Here is a 19,935-nt window from a genome sequence, read left to right as displayed (position 1 = left end):
AAACAATTATGTATACATATAGTTTACCATTTTTTTGTACTTCATGTATTTTTCAGACTCTTCTGTTTTCTGGTTTTCTATTATTTCATTTAATAGGGCAATGCATCCCCGGACAGATGGAGTTTTTTTGTATTCACTAGAAATAGGCCATATCCCAGAAAAGGGAATAAAATGTCCTAAAACTGTCATAAAATTACAAAAGAATACATACTCGGAAAAATAACACAACACAGGCATGAAACTGATACATCCTGGAAAAAAAAAACTGGAACATTTTTTACAAATAACCATCTCAAGATTAACGGGATTTTACTTAAGATTAACGGGGATAAATCCAATTTTAATCTCCACATATAATGTTCAAAATTCAAAATGTGGCAAGTATAAAACAACTTATACACAAGTACTGTTTTTCTGTGACATATAGAGGAAGATGACATCAGACTGACTCATTAACCAGACAGGCAGACTATGAATGAAGGGGGCGGCTAAATGAGGGTCACTGCTGATCTTGGGATGAAATAACAAATCCAGCATCTCAAGAAGACAATTGTGGATTTGTCCTCTCAAACTGCAGTCAGTCATAGTGGAGAGCCTCTCAGTCTGAGCCTTGCTCTGCTGGAGGTCTCTCCCTGTTAAAAGGAAGTTGTTTCTTTCCATTGTCACCAATAGGTACTCAGAGGGAGGAACTGCTGCGTATGTAACTTCTTACCAATGTGCATCATACCCAGAATCTGAATGCACTGCATCATAACTTGGATCAAATTTATATGTGTAATGGATTTGAATCCGTCTATACCTCTGAAAAGATTTGGTTGTATAATTATATTTGGATATGAATTGGGCCTTTTTGCCTTGTAAAATCCATTGAGGTGACATTTATTGCAACAAAATAAATAAACTGAAGCGAATTAATGTCACACTGCAAAACAAAACAAAAAAATTCGAACACATACAAATTGATCCAAGAATGTCTGCAAAAGTCAGAAAAATTATTTTCATTTTTTGGCCAATGCCTATTGATTTAGATATTAGCCATTTTAAAATTAATAGAACAATACGAGGCCAATAATAATAATAATAATATGCCATGTAAAAATACACTTAATATCTTAGTAAGTTCTGCTGTATATAAAGAGGAAAAAGTTGTTTCCTCTGACATCTTTTCTGAGGCTGAATCATAACCCAGACAGGAAAGCTGAACTGTTTCGTTTTGTATATTTATAAGGAAAGCTGCGAAAATCTCACTCTCGCTTGATAATGTGGGACTGGAGGTCTGTAATTCGGCCATTGTTGTGTTTACCTCCCCTTACACACACGCAGCCGTGACCTCCGAGGCAGAGTGAAGGGAAGCAGGGGGAGCCCTCCCCCTTTAAACACGTCACCGGCGGGCTGGCTGGCTGGCTGGTATCTAGTGGTGTGGTGTGTGCGGTCGGACTGTGGTTGTGTTTCAGCTCTGGCCGTGTTGATAACGACACACTTCGGGCGCTTTTCCTCGCGTAGACATGGGAATTCAGAAGACATGGCTCTAAGACAAATAGCCCTAACGCTGCTGGCCCTGCTCGGGCTGGCGGCCGTCGGTGACGGTGAGTGGGATCCGAGCGCCTCTCCGGCTTTTGTCTCGGTGTGTTTTTCCTGGACTGGGCACTGCCTGTTGTCGCTGATGATCATCATGGCGCTCCGTGTATCGGGGGATTTAGCTAGCTTGGTAGCCGTGTCTGGCTAGCGCCGACCTCTAAATCAGCGGTCGCTGTTCTCCTCGACCGACAGCCCCGCTGCTGTGTTAGTTTCGCTGTTCGTTGGGATTTACCGCGACGAATGAAAGGAAATTAGTCGGCAACGAACATGCAGCGGCTGGATAAACCACAACAACAACATGGTGGAGCTGTGTGTTCGAGGCGCCAGCTAGCATTCGCTAGCCCCAATGTCTAAAGTTGACTAATGTTAATAAAAATGCTCCTCGGGACAGATGCGTTACTAATGCAGGGATTTATTTTGTATTTTTGGGATATGAGGCGTTAATAAAGATAAATAAAGATTTGTGTTAAAAGCCCAAGTTAATCCCTGCTCCTCTGATATGTGAAATTATTTACTAAACTTGTCGGTGGCCTATTATACCTGCTTATCAGTGTGTTGCTCAGTACACTGGGTAAATGATAGCGTGTTGGTTAAATATAGGCGATATGGTCAAGTGCTGCTTTGCACGCTAGAAAGCTCAAATAAGACGACCCCTGTTGAAGCATGGATCTGTTTTATGCAGTAAATGGATGCATTTGGAGGGTCCTGAATGAGTGGAGCAGCTGATTCCTACCAACCCGCGACCATAACTACAGAACAGGCTGGATTTAAATGTGAATTTTTGCGATTCAGCCTACATGCATGAAATTTTATGCAGATAATAAGCAAATTGCTTTCTTTGCGGAGCCACGTTGCAACTTCCCATGAGCTGTTGTGTAAAGAGTGGGTTTAAATAATGTTCACACACAGAATAAACAAGGCATTGTAACATGATCCAATGCTGCCGCTGAAACAGTATGACACGTTGACTTCTACTGTTGCATGTAAGTCAGGTGACAATTTATTTAATCATTTTTGATAACTTTTGAGTCAGAATTATTTGCAATATTCAAGAGTTATCAAAAGAACGGAGAGGTTGTTTTTTTTAATTTGTTTTATATTTTTTTATTTTAGCAATGCCAAAACAACATATGTGGGAAAACCATTAAAGCATCCATTATGAAATTCTGAATTAATTAAATAATGGTCCTAGGCTTGCATAGTAGTCTTGCACAGTAAAAACAAATAAAAAACTCACCATTATTTGTTTTCCAGACCAATTTTGCCTTGAAACATTGACAAAGAAAGCTCTTGGGTTGATATCCTGCTTGTGGTTGAAACAAAAAGTTATTTTATCTTCAAGAATTCTTTCATTCATCCAAAATGTTGTTACTCATAAATAATATTTTCAGTTTTTAGAAGCCTCAACACAAAATATTCTGCCTAGAAGGAAAGAAATTTTCACCTTTATAATAGATTTTTTTTCCCCCGTGTTATAAATTGTTTAATTTTCAAGAAAGATAAACTATCTTCTTGTTGTATGGAAACTGGTTCTTGCAGGAGCTAATTCAGCATCTGGTCACACATTAAATCTGTTGATTTCTAAAACATTAACTGCTAGCATATTAGTTTGATTCTTATTCTCAACCAATGTTGAGGTAAATGAAACAGTTTTTTTTCTACCAAAAACAACAGCTAAGAAAATTGTTAGAAATTCCCAAAACGTCAACTTTTGACAACTGAGACGTTCACATGAGGAGATGATCAACTAATTGCACCACAAATAGCTTCAAAAGCCATAGGATCATTACGTGCATATACGCATGCTGATCTTAGCTGATAAGTTAGTCATTTTCTCCTCTAATAGCCAACCTATAGTTGGATTTCTAATTTTAGATAATAGATGGTGCTATTTAAGTTTAAACTGCTGCAGTATTCTTTTAGGCAGCTGAATTTGTATTGCAAGAATTGGGAAAGTGTAGGAAGCCTCTTTTTGGGTAGCTGACCTGCAGTGTGCAGCAACCGGCAAAAAATGTAGGAAAATGCAGCAGCCTTACTTAAGTCAATGCTTCAGTCATGCTAGAACTTTCTCTGGCGTTTTATTAAATGGATGTCGCATTGTTGAAGCAACCTGTTCTGACCGTGGTCTGAACAGGCTGGTAACCGGCTCCTACTTGCTACCCTTGCCACTGTACAGAGTGATTTGGGAAAAAAATAAAAGTAATAACCGTCAGGAAAGCTATGTTGTCATCTTTCAAAGCATATGTTAGTTGAGTCATCCGAACAAGAATTAGAAAACTATTCCTCCCCCGCTCAGATAGATAAGGGTGCAGCACAGCGAGGTTTGACTTAAAGGAAATGATCACGCATACGTGGCCGTTTTGCCTGCCTGCTCCAAACCTTTCGCTGTGTTGGGTGAGGGTAATGGTGTGTGTGTGTGTATTGGGGGGGGGGGAATCAGGCAGGGCCATGATGGCCAAGTTTTTCTTTTTAAAAGACTCGCAGAGCATCGTCTCACACCTCATAATGGATTGTTTCGTGCGAAGGCCCCAAACCAGCCCAACCTGAAAGTTGCGGCAGTGAGAGCAGATATTTCAGGCCCTCAAAAGGGACTTTAGGAAGCACACTCTTTTTCTTTCAATTTTTTTCCTCCTCTCAGGTTTGGTGAATTTGTGTTGACTTTATACAGATTACCAACCTCTGGTGTTATGGGCATTACATGGCTGCGTGACACAGTCAGTGTGTGTGAACCGAACCCAGTAGCAATGTGATATGTGCTGTCGGCTGAGTTGCTCTGAGGCAGGGTGCGTCCCTCCCTTTCTCTTCTGTTTTTTTTTTTTTTGGGTCTGTTTAAAAAAAAAAAAGAAAGAAAGAAAGAAAGAAGGCCTTGTGCTTTGTTGGGTTTTAATCTGTACTTTAACTGTAGTCCAACTTCTGTTTTCATCTACCGGCTCCCTCCAGTGAGCTAAATAACAACTATGCTGCTTTCTCTTAAGCGCTACAGGGAAGGTGTGTTAATTTTCTGCTATCTCTTGAACTTTATTCTCACAGTTAGCCCTACTGTGCCAGGATCTTGTCATTAGTTGGTGTGCTTCTGTGTAAATCAAGCTGGGTAGCTTCTAGTTTGCGTACAGGTGCTATTTATTGCTGCATATGATGTGCAGGAGTTCATGTGGTGGAATCGTAGTCAAATAAAACATGTACTCACCTGCCCATGAGGTCAGAGCCAAGAGAATGTGCAACGAAAGAGGGAGACTTATTGGTTTCAAGGGTTTGCATTGAAAAAGAAAATAAACTTTAGATGGGAAAGGTTAGGGGGAATTTCTATTGCCTCTTGGCTTAAGATATAAAAGCCGTTTGGTATTTTCCCCCGCGCTCCTCTCAAAGATCCTTTGACCTGTGGCTGACTGTTAATCAAATTAAGTTTTGCAGCTTGTGTAAAGTTTCCCTTTGCTTGGCTCAGACACGTTCTCCATAGCGATCGTTGTTTACCAACAGTTTCCTATAGCATGGCGTGGAGCCAGTTGGCGTCCGTTGGGGTCCGGGGTGGTCTAGTTTTCACTCGATAATCACCAGTATTGTTAATGACCTCCACTGGCCCGGAGGCACAGAGCCCTAATTGCTAAAGCAGACAGCGTAGCCTCTTTCTGACCCGGCTCTGCCATTATTGATGTTTGACCACAAGGGATTTACTATCAAGTCCGAGCACGCCAACTTCAGTGTTTTGTTGTTTTTTTTCTTCTTTATTATTGCACACACAGGTTGCAAGAGAAAGACATTACATGCACGAAGAAATAATGTGTCGCTGATGGATGGATGGATTTGGTAGCAGTTTATGTTGGCGACCTAATGCTAAACCTTAAACCTGTTTTGTGTAACGTGTCTTTGCGTTTGATGTGTTTTGGTTTTGTTTTTTTGTTTTTTCAAGATGCTGTTGGCATAAAGATTAGATGCTCGTTTGCTGTGTAATTTTCTCCTGGAATGTGAGCACTCCACTTCTCAAGGTTGTTTCCAGCTCTTTTCCGTGAAGGACTTGCTTTTGATTGGTGTGAGTCAGGCCAGACCTGTTGATAAAGTTATGGGATTTAGCTATTCTTTGACACACATTTCCTACACCTAATAGCAGCTCTGTAGTATCATTAGCTTCAGCATTTTCAATCTGTAGAACAAAAAGTAGCTTAAATGCAGAATTGCATTGTTGTTTCTTTTTTTGTGGGAATCCTGGATTCATTTGAGTAAATAGAAGATTTGCGCAAGTTGTAATTAAGCACTGAGTTTGAGATGTTTTCTTTTAATTATTTCTATTAATTTCTTCGAGTATGGATAACTAAAAAAAATTATAAATTGCAGCAGAAAGCTGATATTTTTGGTTTATAAGCCCATCAATCTCAGTTCCTTTTCTGAGTTTAATTTAAAAACAATATATATATATTTTTTTTGTTGTTTTGGTTTAAAACCATTGTTTTTTGTGTTCTACTCCTTAGGAAAAAAAATCTGAATATCCAGGGCAGATCAAACGGACCACTTGAAATTAATATCAGCCACAAAAAAACATGATCAGTGCATCCCACTTTGCCAATTTATTTAGTTGCTTTCTTAATAGTTCAGAATGGAAGAAGTTTCTAAGTTTCTTTTAAATTAGAGATAAACGGATCAATTTTCTGTAGGTCAGAATCGACCAATATTTCATTAATCATTTTGGTTAGAGATTTTTGACCCAGGTTTTTACAATTAACCATTTCTTTTATTTATTTATTTATTTTTTAATCAAAAATTACTAAATGCATAATAAATTTTCTAAACATGTCAACCATGTAGTTTTTATTCAGCGGTATAAATGGAGAATAGCATATTTCATGATTCATGAATGGGGATAATGCTTAATTTTCTCTTTTGATTCTCTTTTGTGCCAGAGAACCTGGAACATGGGCTTTCTCTTGTGTATTACAGTCTTAAGGAAAAATAAAAATAAAGAAAATCTGTAATCAACAAGTCTGATCTCAAAGCAAACCGAAATTCAGTGTCAACCAGGAAGAAGTCTGATTTATTAGCTACCGTTGAGATAAATGACATAAATTATCTCTTATCGTATTTATTCAAATGTAACCAGATCACTTTTTAAACAATCCTCTTTTCTTTTTTTATTTTAGATGGGTGTAGCAAAGCAGTATTAAGGTTTGATATTTCTTTTTAAGTTTTGTGGAAGAAGCATCGATTCATTATGCTTGGGTTTTTCATGGATGAAACTTTGATCAATGTGAGATGCCTGTGGCCGATCCAGAGCGAGCGTTTGATCCCGTCCAGGAGGACCGGCAGACAGGATGGAACGCAGTCTGCGGGGTGTGGGTTGGTAGGGATGGTAGATGCAGCCTCGGCCCCAGAGACTTCACTTTAGAATCAGATCGGTAATCTGACCCCGAGATGCAGACAAAGGTAATGACTTTCCGCCTTCCCCTAGCATTGATTAGGGCACAGTTGCGGTGTGTGTGTGCCCGTGTGCTTCGCCGTGTGTGTGTGTTGCACTCGCACTGTCTGGTGGCGTCTGCATGTCTTGATCAGCTCTCAGTCTGGTATCTGTATGGATCTAATTTCAGCCAGTGCATTTTGGTAATGGCGCTCTCCTCCCTGTACACAAGCGCATGCTTTCTGTCTCCCGATTCGGGGCCCCCAGGAAAACACACTGCGCGTGTGTAACCTTCCACCAGTCGCCCAGGGTAGTTCTATGCATCCTCACCAGACCCTCTGATGTTCCCTTTCTCTAAAACTTCATCTGTTGTGACAGGATTGCTCTGCATGAGTAACCCAGGGCAACAGAGGAACACCATCGCCGAGGTTAATGGGTGAATCTGCTCGGAGTGCGACTCTGCTGCACTTTTTTTTTTTTTTCTTCTATCTTTCCCATTTCTTTTTCTTTCTTTTTTTGTCGGGACCAAGAATTATGTTTATGTCAGTGATGTTTTATTAATCCCTTCCTCGCCATGTCTGCCATTTCCTGCCTCAACACGAACGGAATGATAGGAACTCCACTCACTAGCAGCTCAGAGGAATGGCTGTTGTGCTCCTGAGCCCCTTGTTTTCCTCCAGCGTTCCCTGTTCCTGCTCCCTCCTGTAAGTCAAAGTCTAGACTGGGTTTTAATGACAGTCGCAGCTGGTCACTTGGGCAGACCTCAATAGCAGCTGGGGGGCTGCGAGTCCTCCAAACTGTTCCCCCATTTCTCCCTCCTACTCTATATTATCCAGTCCAAATGGACACCAGCCCTCCCTCTCCCCCCCGTCTCGCTCAGACCGGCCCCACCAAAACATTGGGGTTTGTTGCTGGTAACCCCAGTCTGTCCCCAGTGCTCCACCCCCTCCGCCCTCCTGCTGGAGTGCAATCCCTCTCCCACCCCTCCACTCTGGGCTTTGTTCCTGTAGGGCCAGTCCAATCCCTCCTCATGTCGCCTTAATCTTCACACAAAAGAACCAGTGTGAAAGACCACCAGTTATGTGGATACGAGAGCAGGGCTCACTGAAACCACACAGACCCGACGTCGGCTCAGATCTGTGTGTTTTGGTCCTAAAATGGGGCTTTCAATCGCAGCTTTGTAACACTTCTGCTCACAATCCAGTGAGATATGCAGAGCACTGTGCAAACAGCGTGGCTCAGGAAGGGATGCTTGTGGCTCAAGGTCTCTTGTTTGATTCTGTTATCCACAGTCTTAACTTTTTCAATAGAAATGCTCTGATCAGATTTATTTTCATGGCTGATCTCTTGGTATCGTTAAGTTCTTTCCTCCTGGTTGCGATTTTCCTTTATGAACTATACATAAGAGTAAAACACTTGTTTTATTTTTCTACTTTTTGAATACATTTATAATCTTACAAATAATATGTTTATATTAAAATAATAAAAAAAAAACAGAGTTATAAAGTTTTATCTGTATTACTGAAAATCTACAAATGCAGTCAAAAGTATTCCAGTTCCAAGTTACGATACAGATTTATTGACAAATAAAACGCATCATGTTCTCAAATCATGTTCTCAATTCCTATCCCAAATCCTGAAAGTGATATTACAAGATATCCCTTTTTTTTTTTTTTTTTTTTTTTTTTTTACAAAATTGTCAAAAAAAAAAACAAAAATTGGTTTCCAAATTAATATTTGACAAATAAAGCTGTAATTCATTTCTGTTTGCTTAATTGTTAAATTATTAATTAATATTTTACATATAGTAGCACCTTTCTAGAAGTCTTTTTAATCATTTATTTTTTTGTTGGGATAAGAGGCAGTGGCTCATCGTGTGAATTCTACAATAAATATAATTTCAGCATTGTTTCAAAAACATTTACAGGGTTGACATCATTTATTAAATCAAAGTATTCAAAGTTGAATTGATTTTGAATCATATTAGTGATTGGCGTGCTCAGTACACTTTATATGGTTATGCCTATTTACTGTTAATCTCTGTGCATAATCTCTACAGTCAACCTTTTCCTCTTTGCATACCACAAAATCAAATCAAAGGATTTTTGAAGTACCTCCTCATACATAAATTTAATAATCCCATATTATTTATGCATCTGGAAATAAAACCTCTTAATTATTCAGAACGACCAATCTGATGAGACTGAACTAAAAGAAAACAAAGGCCTCAGTTCAAATGAGTCCAACCCCACATGAGTCAGTTTTGCTTCTTTTACCTAAACCTTGATCTAAACTACAATAATCAAAACTTTTATCATAAAAATGAGTCATATTTTTTTATTTATTTATTTTTGGATTATATGTTGAGATGAAGTTCACAGTTGCGTCTAATTAAAAAGAGAAAAGTTAAACACATGAGGGCTTCTGAACAGTTTTCAGTTTATCGCAGGCCGGCACGGAGCTAAGCGGTTAAATGTTCACCTAGTTTACGTTTGAGGGGAAAATGCAGCAGAAAGAAAGCTTTCCTAATTTCACAGGGCATTCAGGAGTTAAAAAAATGTTTTTCTATAGAGTTTCTTATTTTTTTTCTGCCTCATTGGCAGCCATGTGTCTGTCTATTCAGCTGCTCACAAACAATACAGTGTTGATATCTGTGTTTGTTGTCTAACTTGTCTATCCACCATGTTTGTTTTCAAACTGTAGTTCTGATGGAGCGTCAGCTGGCACACAGAAACACTAATCGTGGACGGGGACTTCTGTGCACACACACTTGCAGGAAGACATTTTTAGTCGAGATACTTGTGATTTTGCTTATTTTCTAAAACATGTTGTAACACACATACCCATCTGTGTGGGCATTTATTACAATGATCAATGCATTTCAAGCGTACCACACAGAGAAGATGGTTGCCTACGTTCAACAGAGCAGTTTTACAGGGTTTCCCAATCAGGTGATTGACTTTATTTATTCAAGGCTGCATCTGTTGTCAAAGTGGACAGGCCACACCAATAAGATGGACACTTGTATTTGTATGACAAGAGCCTTATTGTTGCATCTTTAGTTCTTCCTCGCAACATTTTTTCCCCAAGACCTCACTGATGGAGGAGATGTTTTCTCCCTTGAGTAACGGCTTCCACACCGAAGAGCGTTGTCATCATGGTCTGAAAACGGGGAAAGAAAGATCCAGATAGTGGAGACTGTAGGAATAAAATCCCCTTCCTCACCACTTCTTGTTGTGTCTGTACTCTTGGTCAGTAGAAAACCAGCTTCAGGAATTCAAGAGAAAAATTTCCACTTTTAACTTGACTAAATTTGTCAGAAACTAAACCATATTTACCAGTGGAAGTAGTGGCCTTCAGCTGGTTCCCCCAGAGAGGCAAACGACAGGGCTTGTTGCTGTGCTGTAGTTTGGGAGCAGGCGCCACATGTTGTAATCACACAGTAGGTCTTAGAGGGAGGGAGAAGGAAGTGAAAAATGTTTTCCACAAACCAAAATCTTGGTAGACCACAAACCATCCATGGCCTGTTCAGGAAGTGAATGTGGATGTTTTGAGCCGTGTTCGGTTTGCTTTGTGAGCTTCTGTCTTTGAATGTGGGAAGCATCCGTCTCGCCGCAACGGCGCTCCACGATCGACACGCAGGCCGGTCGGGTTTAGATCGTGGCGCTCGTCCGAGGTGATTTACCGCCGCGCATGGGCGCCATATGTTTCAGATGAGCTGCATCACAGTGAAACTGACAGCTGTTGGTTTTAACGAGTCTTTTGAGGAGAAGCATTTACTCATAAAGCTAAGTTTCTTTTTTTAAATATTGCTCTGGGGGATTGATTGATCAAATACATCTTGTGTGAATGCAGTTGTAAATAATTGATGTATTCCACAGAAAAGCAGTAAACAACAGAGGAAAAAGGCTGCCAAACCCGCTGCTTGTATTGCTGTCATAGGTTTTATTTAGCTAAACTGCTTTTCTCCATTAATGCTGGAAATTAGTGACGCGACTTGTTTTCCTGCTTTCACCTCCCCTTTTTATCCTGCGGGAAATTCCATCCACATGCAAACTTCAGCCAGTCTGGCCGCACTTGGGCTGGAGTTCCTGCATCTCTCTCACTGATTAAGATTCATTCTCATAAACGCGCACACACCAATGTTGAGCAGATGAGAAATATTACGAAATCTTCCAACTTGCCACATTTCCAGTCACTACTGTTGAACAAGCATGAACACATCAGAAAAAGCAATGCATCAACAGAAAAAAAAAATAAAATCCAACTCAGTTTTCTCTTTCAAGATGTTCCTAAAGAAACAATTATTCCTTCTTCTGCTAAAGTAATACATTGTACGTTTTAATTGTAAATTTTAGAGCCTTGTTTTGGTTGAGAATATATCTCTTTATCCTTCTGCTCAGTATAGAGCGAGACGTGTAAATTAAGCTGCAACAGTCTGATTAATTAGTGAGGCTATGTGCTCCGGTGGAGCTTGCAATCAGCTGCTTAGATGAAACAGGGTTTCTTAACAAGACTGAATGGGCAACTTTGGAAATAGTTCAGGTAGTACAAAAAAACAGCCAGACAGGTGACCTGCATTTGGAGCAACGTGTGGGGGAGGGGCGGGGATGCGTGACTCTGGGCTCTCTTCAGGATCTGATTTAAAGAAGTTTAAACTGCACGATTAGGGATTACAAAATTCCAGGACATTTCTAAAGATGGGAAAAGTGTGAGAATATGAAGATTATTCTTTGACAGTAATTTTAAACATGGTTGGGGAAATTTTATATTTTTTGGCTTAATCCCAATTTGAGGAATCAGAGTTGATAAAGGAACAGTTGCAGGTTTATTTAAGACACTTCCCCAAACGCAGAGATGGTTTCCAGCAACCTGGGCTATTAAAGGCACGTCTGAGTCTACGGGCTTCACAAAGGGAAACAAACTTTATTTATATCACTGGGCAAATATTAATGTTTAACCAGAAAATACTAGGCTTCCTTCAATAAAACATTTGGATTTGGTTTTACATGTTGTGCAGTTTGTTTAATTTTCATTAAATCCAAATAATTTGCATGAAAGGTTTCTAATTTGGAACATTTCCTCAAATTTCCAGACTCAACTTTCTGGAAAATTTCCACAAAACCTTTTTCAAACCTTAAGCAGTATTTTATTTTATTTTATTTTTTTTATGAAACTGTAGTGTAGTTTTACACCAAAGACTAGTCCATGCTTGCATAATAATCATGATGTTTCAGAAGAGTGATTAAAATCTACCAACACCTTTTTTTCTCTGCATACAGACATCAAAATCGGTTCAAAGGGATCATCAATGAGCTCATGGAGTCAAAGAAGCTCTCAGTAGAAAACATGCAGGATTACTGGAGTCTTGCCACCTTAAACCCATTTTTTCCCCCCTGTGGGCCAGACATTGTCAGCCATCCAACCAATACGGAGTCCTGTTTTTGTAGGAGAATAAGGATTGAAATGTCTCTCCTCTTTGTGGATTGCCCTGTGTTGTTTTTAGGATGTTTTTTTTTTTTTTCTTTTAGTCTGGAGGGATTAAACGTGAGCCTTTATTTCTACCAGGGATCATTTCTGGGCCTGTCATTTGTGTTAATGAAGGGAAAAAACTACTGATACTGTCCTGCAAGCAGGTTGTTCTGTGCATGGAGAGAGCAGAGTAACTTGGAAGAAGCCCTTTGTGCTGACCTTACCTAAATGAGAAGCATGTGTGCCATGACTCAAAATCACATTTATCTGAAAATCTAATCAAGTTTGTGGCTGTTGGTTGGTTGGAAAACTCGGAAAGCTGTGGGTTTTTTTTGTTGTTGTTGTTTTTAGATTTTGCAGACTTTCTGGCATTCAACTAATTTAACTGTGTTTTGTGTGTACGTTTATTGGACCACCTTAGTTTTATTGCGGTAGCACGTCCATTGGGTTCCTGTTAATGAGGTCTCTCTGCAGGAGAGTGTTGCATGTGTTGTGTTTAACAGAAGTCTTGTCTTATTAGCCATGAACAGAGTCCGCTTTAAGTGTCACGATGAGAAAGACCTTCTGCTGCATCGGGGTTTTGGCAGAGGCCCTTTTCCCTTGTTGGATTTCACTTTGTGTGTCCCCCTGGGCGGGTCTGTCTCCACTCTGCGTGTTTGGGTTCATCTGCAGTGAGAGATCTGATTTCAGGGCCGCCGGGGCCGTCTGGCTGCTGCTCCTGCAAGTGATTGTGATGATGATGATGATGATGATCTCCACATCATATTCTACCCACAATTGGACCCACTCAGCAATTTGTGTTCAAATTCTGGGATGAGGTCTCCCCCTGCTGGATAAAATGTGCACAGTGTCTTAGGAAAAGTGTTACGCGTCTTACCCTTCTTCACTTTGTCAAGTTTTTAATGTATCTTTATGTGACGGAGTAGAGCATAGATTATCTGCCATAATCCTGAAGCTTATTAGCATTTGATTGGAGATAATACAGTATTGTTGGTTGTCAGGTTCCATTTTTTTAAGCTAAAATTTGGCTCAAGAGCGCCACCTGTTGGTGAAAATGAAAGGCGACTGGAAGCGTGGCAAGTAGCAGCATGGTTAATGGTGTGGCTGCTTCACACCAATTTCCTCAGGTCGTTTCTCCGGTGCTGTTGCTACTTGTTTTGTGTTGTAACATAGTGCGTGTAGTATAGAATATTACAGCTTAATTACTGCGGTAATCGTATGCAGGTTCTGTGCTGGCTTGTCACTGTTCTGGATCACATCCTGTTTGTTATCAGAACTGCATTTTAACCACAAATGCCATATTAAATGTCTTTAGTCTGTTCTAGGCATCTGCTCACTAGCCGTTCCGTCTCTAAACCCAGCTAATAAATTTTAGTAGGCCAGTGTATTCTTTTAGTGCATGCTTTATTTGAATGTTATGATTTGGTCAATTTTTCATTCTTATTGTTGGGTTAAACTTAAACTGGAGCTTTTGCGTTGGTTAATGTTGTTGTTTCCCTCCTAGTGCTACTGGGACAAAACCACCATAAAGAGAAAAACAAGCCAAGTTATTAGTCCAGTCACGATTATGACCTTCAATAAAGAAGACAAAACTATTAAAAGCTTCAGTTTTGTAGCAACCATCCAACTGTACTAATTTCAGTTCCTCCGTTACTGTTTTCATGTGCGTTTGTCTTTAAAATAACACATCCCCTCTACTCTAACCCTCCTAAATAAAACTGTTCAACCAATAGCGTTTAAAGATTCATAAGTCGATTCACATTTGTTGACATTTGACATTTGTTTTGGCTTTTTGCCTCGCCCTGCCAAATGAAATGTTTTTGAGCTGCAAAACCTAAAAGAACCCTCGTGGCTCTTCATATTTTAAAATTCCAATATTTTATTAGAAATGTTAGGTATTGCAGAATTACATGTCAAATAAAGCAAATAAAATAATTTGTTTTATTTAGCTTTTAAAACAAATAAGTGAAAGAATGACCACATGGTATTAAAAACAATGAACAGAGTACCTTTTTTTTTTTTCAAAGTACATTTTCATCCTAATGCAAAGCAACAAATTAGAAGCAAAAACAATTCTCTTTTTGCCACCGTCTAAAATCTTGTTTGCATTTTTGTTTTGAAAAAGTGTGTGAAAGGTTTTATAGATCAAAACTCTACTGCCGCTGGGCTAAAGATCCACACGTGGCTCCGGAGCCACAGGTTGAAGAGGCCGGGCAGGTAGAGCGTTAATCAGAGAATCACCCAAGAGGCTCACAGTAGCTCTGGAGGAGCTGTAGAAAGCCACAACTCAAGCAGGGGAATCTGTGGATCTCCTTTAACCGAGTGGAACGATCCGTCTGTGGATGTCCAAAGCCGGCGGAGACGTTCACCAAAAGCATTGTGAATTTGATTGCAGCTCCTACAAAGTCTCAACTCGGAAAGACTGAATACTGATGAGCGCCAGCAGGTCTCAGATTTTTATCTGTAAAAAGTTTGAAAACCGTCCACCGCGTTCCCAACCGGGTCAGTTTATGGGGAAAGTCCCAGGTGTGTTGCGGTCCTTGCGAGGCTGTGTGTAGTGAAGCTCGTCCGTGTCTCAATAAGTGATGCACGTCTGTGTCTCTTTCTGCAGCTTTGCACTGCAACTGCACGAACTGCAACGGGGGCGAATGCAAGACAAAAGGAGCCTGCCTCGTTTCAACGTACAAGTCCGAAGGGAAAGATGTGCTCTTGCGGAACTGCCTCGACCCCGATAAGATGACTCCACCCATCTTCTGCAAGAGCGCCGAAGGGCACCTGAACGCTCACTGCTGCTTTGAAGATTACTGCAACAGTATTGACTTGAAAGTCCCAGGTAAAAACTGTCGCCATTGCACTTCTAATAGCTCCCAAGCTGAAGGTTTTTTATTCAAGTGTTTTTGATTCTGCCTCTTCCTCTTGTTTTTTTTTTTTTTTTGCGTGAAGACCCGACGACCGGAGAGTGGGTGACCTCGGAGAGCTCCTGGGGGCCAGTAGAGCTGGTTGCGGTCATAGCAGGGCCTGTGTTTCTGCTCTGTGTGCTGCTGATGGTTGGAGTGTTCCTCTTCCAGTATCACCAGAGAGCCTACAGCCACAGACAGCGGCTAGAAGTGGAGGACCCCTCCTGCGACCACCTGTACCTGGCCAAGGACAAAACTCTGCAGGATCTCATCTATGACATGTCCACCTCAGGATCTGGCTCCGGTCAGTACGCACCGCCTGTTTATACAACACTGTCTGTTCTTCCGTATGCATCTCACCCGGTCGGCTCCTTGTAGGGCTGCCGCTGTTTGTGCAGCGGACGGTTGCCAGGACGATCGTGCTGCAGGAGATAATAGGGAAGGGGCGTTTCGGAGAGGTGTGGCGAGGAAAGTGGCGAGGCGGAGACGTTGCCGTCAAGATCTTCTCATCCAGAGAGGAGCGCTCCTGGTTCAGAGAGGCCGAGATCTACCAGACAATCATGCTTCGGCACGAAAACATCCTGGGATTCATCGCAGCAGACAATAAAGGTGTCTATAATCAGATTTCCAACCCATATTAAAGATCTAGATCTGTCACAACCAAATAGAAAGAAGTTAAAAGTTGAAGAAAAGGCTGAGTGATATGGCCCATTGATCCAGTTTGACCTATTTCGGTTTCATTTAGACAACGGCACATGGACGCAGCTGTGGCTGGTGTCGGACTATCACGAGCACGGCTCTCTGTTTGACTACTTGAACCGCTACTCCGTCACCATCGAGGGCATGATCAAGCTGGCGCTCTCGGCTGCAAGCGGCCTGGCACACCTCCACATGGAGATCCTCGGCACTCAGGGTGAGATTTAACCCAGTAACTGTAACTCGTTTAGTTTTTCCAAACGTCGCACCCTCCTCCTCCTCCTCCTCCTCCTCCATCTTCGTCTCATGACGCGTCTCCTGCAGGTAAGCCCGGCATTGCTCATCGGGACCTCAAGTCTAAAAATATCCTGGTTAAGAAGAACGGCACTTGTGCTATAGCTGACCTGGGCCTGGCTGTTCGCCACGAGTCCATCACAGACACAATAGATATAGCACCGAACCAGCGCGTGGGCACTAAGAGGTAACTGCTTCCACGTTTAGGGGCTCATTGTTGAGTCTTTGTTACATCCTTTATAAAAAAAAACAGTGATCTGATTTTTGTCAGGATTCTCTGTAGTTTAAACCCCTTTGTTCTCTCTGAACCCATCCAGGTATATGGCTCCAGAAGTTTTAGACGAAACCATCAACATGAAACATTTCGATTCCTTTAAGTGCGCTGACATCTATGCGCTGGGCCTGGTGTACTGGGAGATCGCGCGCCGCTGCAACACCGGAGGCAAGACCTGCAGCCGCAGTCGAATGTTTGAAGGAACTTGGACAGGGACATTCAATAAGAGACTGTCCACCTCTTCACTCTGTTCCACAGGCATTCATGAGGAGTACCAGCTGCCCTACTATGACCTCGTGCCCTCTGACCCGTCCATAGAGGAGATGAGGAAGGTGGTTTGTGACCAGAAACTGAGGCCCAACGTTCCCAACTGGTGGCAGAGCTACGAGGTATTTTCACTTTGATGTTGTCTAAAAATAGTTGCAGGCCACATAGGAAGACAGTCTGGTTAACCAGCAGACTTGTATAAAATGTCTTGTCTTTACAAGTATTTGTTTATCGCCAACTGTTTGACTCAAAAGCTACAAGACGTTCCCAGAAGGAATTGCAAGCTAAGAAAATCTATGAAGTAACTTAAGTTTGGGATCTACAGCAATGTGCAAATACCCTTACTATTGTGTTTGCTAAAATAAAATCCTGCATGATTAGTTTAGTTTATTAGTAATTCCAAAAAGAAAAAATAAATACTTCAAGAAAGTTAGCCATGTTTTTATTTGTTTTTCTGGCCACCAGCTGCTTTAAACGTAATTATTTTTGCCAAAAAATCCGGACAGCTCTGCTTTAAAGCATGGTGTTGGAGTGGCCCAGTCAAAGTGCAGACCTACTTCAGAGGATTTGCAATTTTAATTTCAGCAAAAAGAGCGACGGTATAAGATATTTACCTCAAGGGGGTGAAAAACAAGGTGTCTGCCACACTTCTTAGATTTAAATCATTTTCCTTCCACTTAGCCACCATTTTATTTTGGTTCAATGCATAAAATCTCTGCAACATAAATTTTTAGATACATTAGAACACTTTGTCAGACAGTGTAGCTGCAAATTGGTTTGTTTTATATCAAGAAGTTAAATTGCAGGACTTCAAAATCAACAAAGATCAGATATTTATTTTTTTTAATCATCTTAAAGTAAGTAAAGTTTTAAGGCATGTTTATCATCTAAAAAAAAAACAAAAATTTCCTACATTTAGGTACAAAAAGTAACTTTATATGTGTTTTATTGTGAATTTGAATACTTGGATGAAGGAGGCTCAAACTGACCCGTGTGCGTTTCGCCTTGCAGTCGCTGCGTGTGATGGGGAAGATCATGCGGGAGTGCTGGTACGCCAACGGCGCGGCGCGACTGACGGCGCTGCGCATCAAGAAGACTCTGTCTCAGCTCAGCGTGGAGGAGGACGTCAAGATGTGAGCGGCCGGCGAGGCGCGCTGGAGACGCACAACCCGACCACACTCCCATAGGAAACAAACACTAAAGACAGACTGCAAAATGGAGAAGAAAACAAAACAAAACAAAAAAAAGAAAAAAACCCAACAACCCTGCCAGTTTTAAAGCCACACTCCAAGTTGTGACAAGGCCTACCTCACCTTTTTAGCCAAAACTACTGAAAGTCACCCATCCCTCTCCTTCCTCCTCTTCGTCCTCCTCCTATCCCACGGGCCACACTACAACACTACCACTGTTAATAGCATACACTCAACCTCCTTTCATTTACCAGGACAGAAATTACTGTACAGTGACTTTTTCTTTCTATTTTTTATTTTCCATTTTCCTTCTACCCGTTAGGTTCAGTGATGGATCTAAAAGTTTTCCAGTGGAGTTTCTTTTTTATGGGTTTTAACGTTTCAGAAATAACACTCCGGCTGTTTTTTTTTTTTGTTTTTTTTTTTTGGCAATATCTCGCCGTCTTGTGTGTGTGTGTGTGAGTGTGAGAGCGTGTGAACCAGAGGACAGGAGGTTGAAGTTACTGTTTCATTCATTCGGTGCGATGCTCAGCATGTTTCAAGTGTGACCTTCTAACCCAGGCTGTAGTTTATTAGGCAATTTATTCAGAATGAAAAGGCAAAAAAGTACATTTTGAAATGAAGCATGAACAGCCAGATTGTTTTCATTAGACACTACTGATTATGGGTACATGTGATTTATTTGTATATAAAACGTGCGTTTTTCTTTTCTCCTCCTCTGTATGCCACAGCTCCAGTGTGACAAAGTGATGCTAATTTTTTATTTTATTTTTTTCCATTTTTTCCATTTTTTTTGATTGGACGGTACTTTGACAGATCTCTTGTTTTTAACCTGTCTACATGGTTTCCAACTGTGCTAGCAAATATTAATTGCTGGAGCTTATGGTTATATTTTTTCCCTCTACTTGTTCCTTTCATGGCAGTCTGGTGGTACTACTGATCCTTTTCTCCTTGCGTATACCCGTTTCTACGTGGGGGTGACGCCTCCATCTCCTGCTCATTTTGACACTGGAATACAGAAGGACTTGGTGTTGATCTTAAATACTGCCACTGGCTCTTTTCAATTTTTTTTGTTTTCTTTTTAAAAACCAGGAAAACAGACAAAACTGTCGGCGGATCGCGTCGAACATGCAGGTAGACGCGAGTTGACCTTCGAGGACTGACGCGCCGCAAGCGAGGAACTGCATGTTTTCATTCTATTTCTGCAGACAAGACTATGAAAGTATTACACTGATATTCGTCACCTATGGGCTCTGCACTGTTATGTCCACAAGGGCGTTAGTTAATGTTTGTCGAAGCCATCACCTGAACCATGTGTCATGTTTCATGTCCGTTTTGCATGCCGTCTCAAACACTGGGCCCTCTGCACTGAGGTCCATTACTACCCCCCTTTTCCTCCCACAGGTTGATTTTCTTTATTTTATTTTTTTTCCCCTTTTGGGCCATTGGCTGTGCACCCCAGAAATGTTGCTGCTACTGTTTAACATGGGTAGAAGTGTAGCGGAAAAAAGAGAGAGAGAAAGTGTGAGAACAATGATGATGATGATGATGATGTCAAGTTGAACCAAAATTGTCAAAAAACTCTCGTCCATGTTTGGTGTGTTGCCATGGGTATTTGATCATCATGTTCATAGGTGAAAACTTCAAAATTCAGTGATGATATTGTGCTGATCTTTTCTGATTTAGTTCAAAATGTACATAGACAATATACAATAAATTCCTCCTTTTTCTTACATGTGTTCAGTTGGTGCTTATTGAAGCTCTGTGATAATTATACTGGAGTGTGTCTGCTCACTTTTTTTATTTTTTATTTTTTTGTATTTTGTTATATAAAGGATTCTAATACAGGTTTGAAATGTCAGGGTAAAGTGGAATTTGCTTTTA

At 40.8% G+C, this 19,935-nt stretch overlaps 1 protein-coding gene across 1 annotated transcript; it reads left to right on the top strand.

The window, feature by feature from the left end:
- The first annotated feature begins 1,290 nt into the window (after positions 1-1,290).
- On the top strand, positions 1,291-19,784 carry acvr1ba (activin A receptor type 1Ba). Its single transcript, XM_044112398.1, has 9 exons — positions 1,291-1,586; positions 15,045-15,266; positions 15,377-15,634; positions 15,709-15,939; positions 16,076-16,243; positions 16,351-16,507; positions 16,638-16,762; positions 16,853-16,983; positions 17,873-19,784. The coding sequence occupies exons 1-9, from the start codon at positions 1,523-1,525 to the stop codon at positions 17,996-17,998; spliced, it is 1,482 nt and encodes a 493-aa protein (XP_043968333.1). The 5' UTR covers positions 1,291-1,522; the 3' UTR covers positions 17,999-19,784.
- The last annotated feature ends 151 nt before the right edge of the window (positions 19,785-19,935 follow it).

Source organism: Gambusia affinis, linkage group LG01 (genome assembly GCF_019740435.1).
Source record: "Gambusia affinis linkage group LG01, SWU_Gaff_1.0, whole genome shotgun sequence".
Lineage (NCBI taxonomy): Eukaryota > Metazoa > Chordata > Actinopteri > Cyprinodontiformes > Poeciliidae > Gambusia > Gambusia affinis.
Note: the sequence above shows the minus strand (reverse complement) of the source record. Positions and strands in the feature narration are given on the sequence as shown.

Bases quoted from the DNA above. Each gene is read 5' to 3' on its own strand.
- acvr1ba (XM_044112398.1), top strand. From the start codon at position 1,523: ATGGCTCTAAGACAAATAGCCCTAACGCTGCTGGCCCTGCTCGGGCTG. The intron at 15,940-16,075 runs GTGTCTATAATC...GGTTTCATTTAG, and splicing joins CATCGCAGCAGACAATAAAG to ACAACGGCACATGGACGCAG. The intron at 16,984-17,872 runs GTATTTTCACTT...TTCGCCTTGCAG, and splicing joins ACTGGTGGCAGAGCTACGAG to TCGCTGCGTGTGATGGGGAA.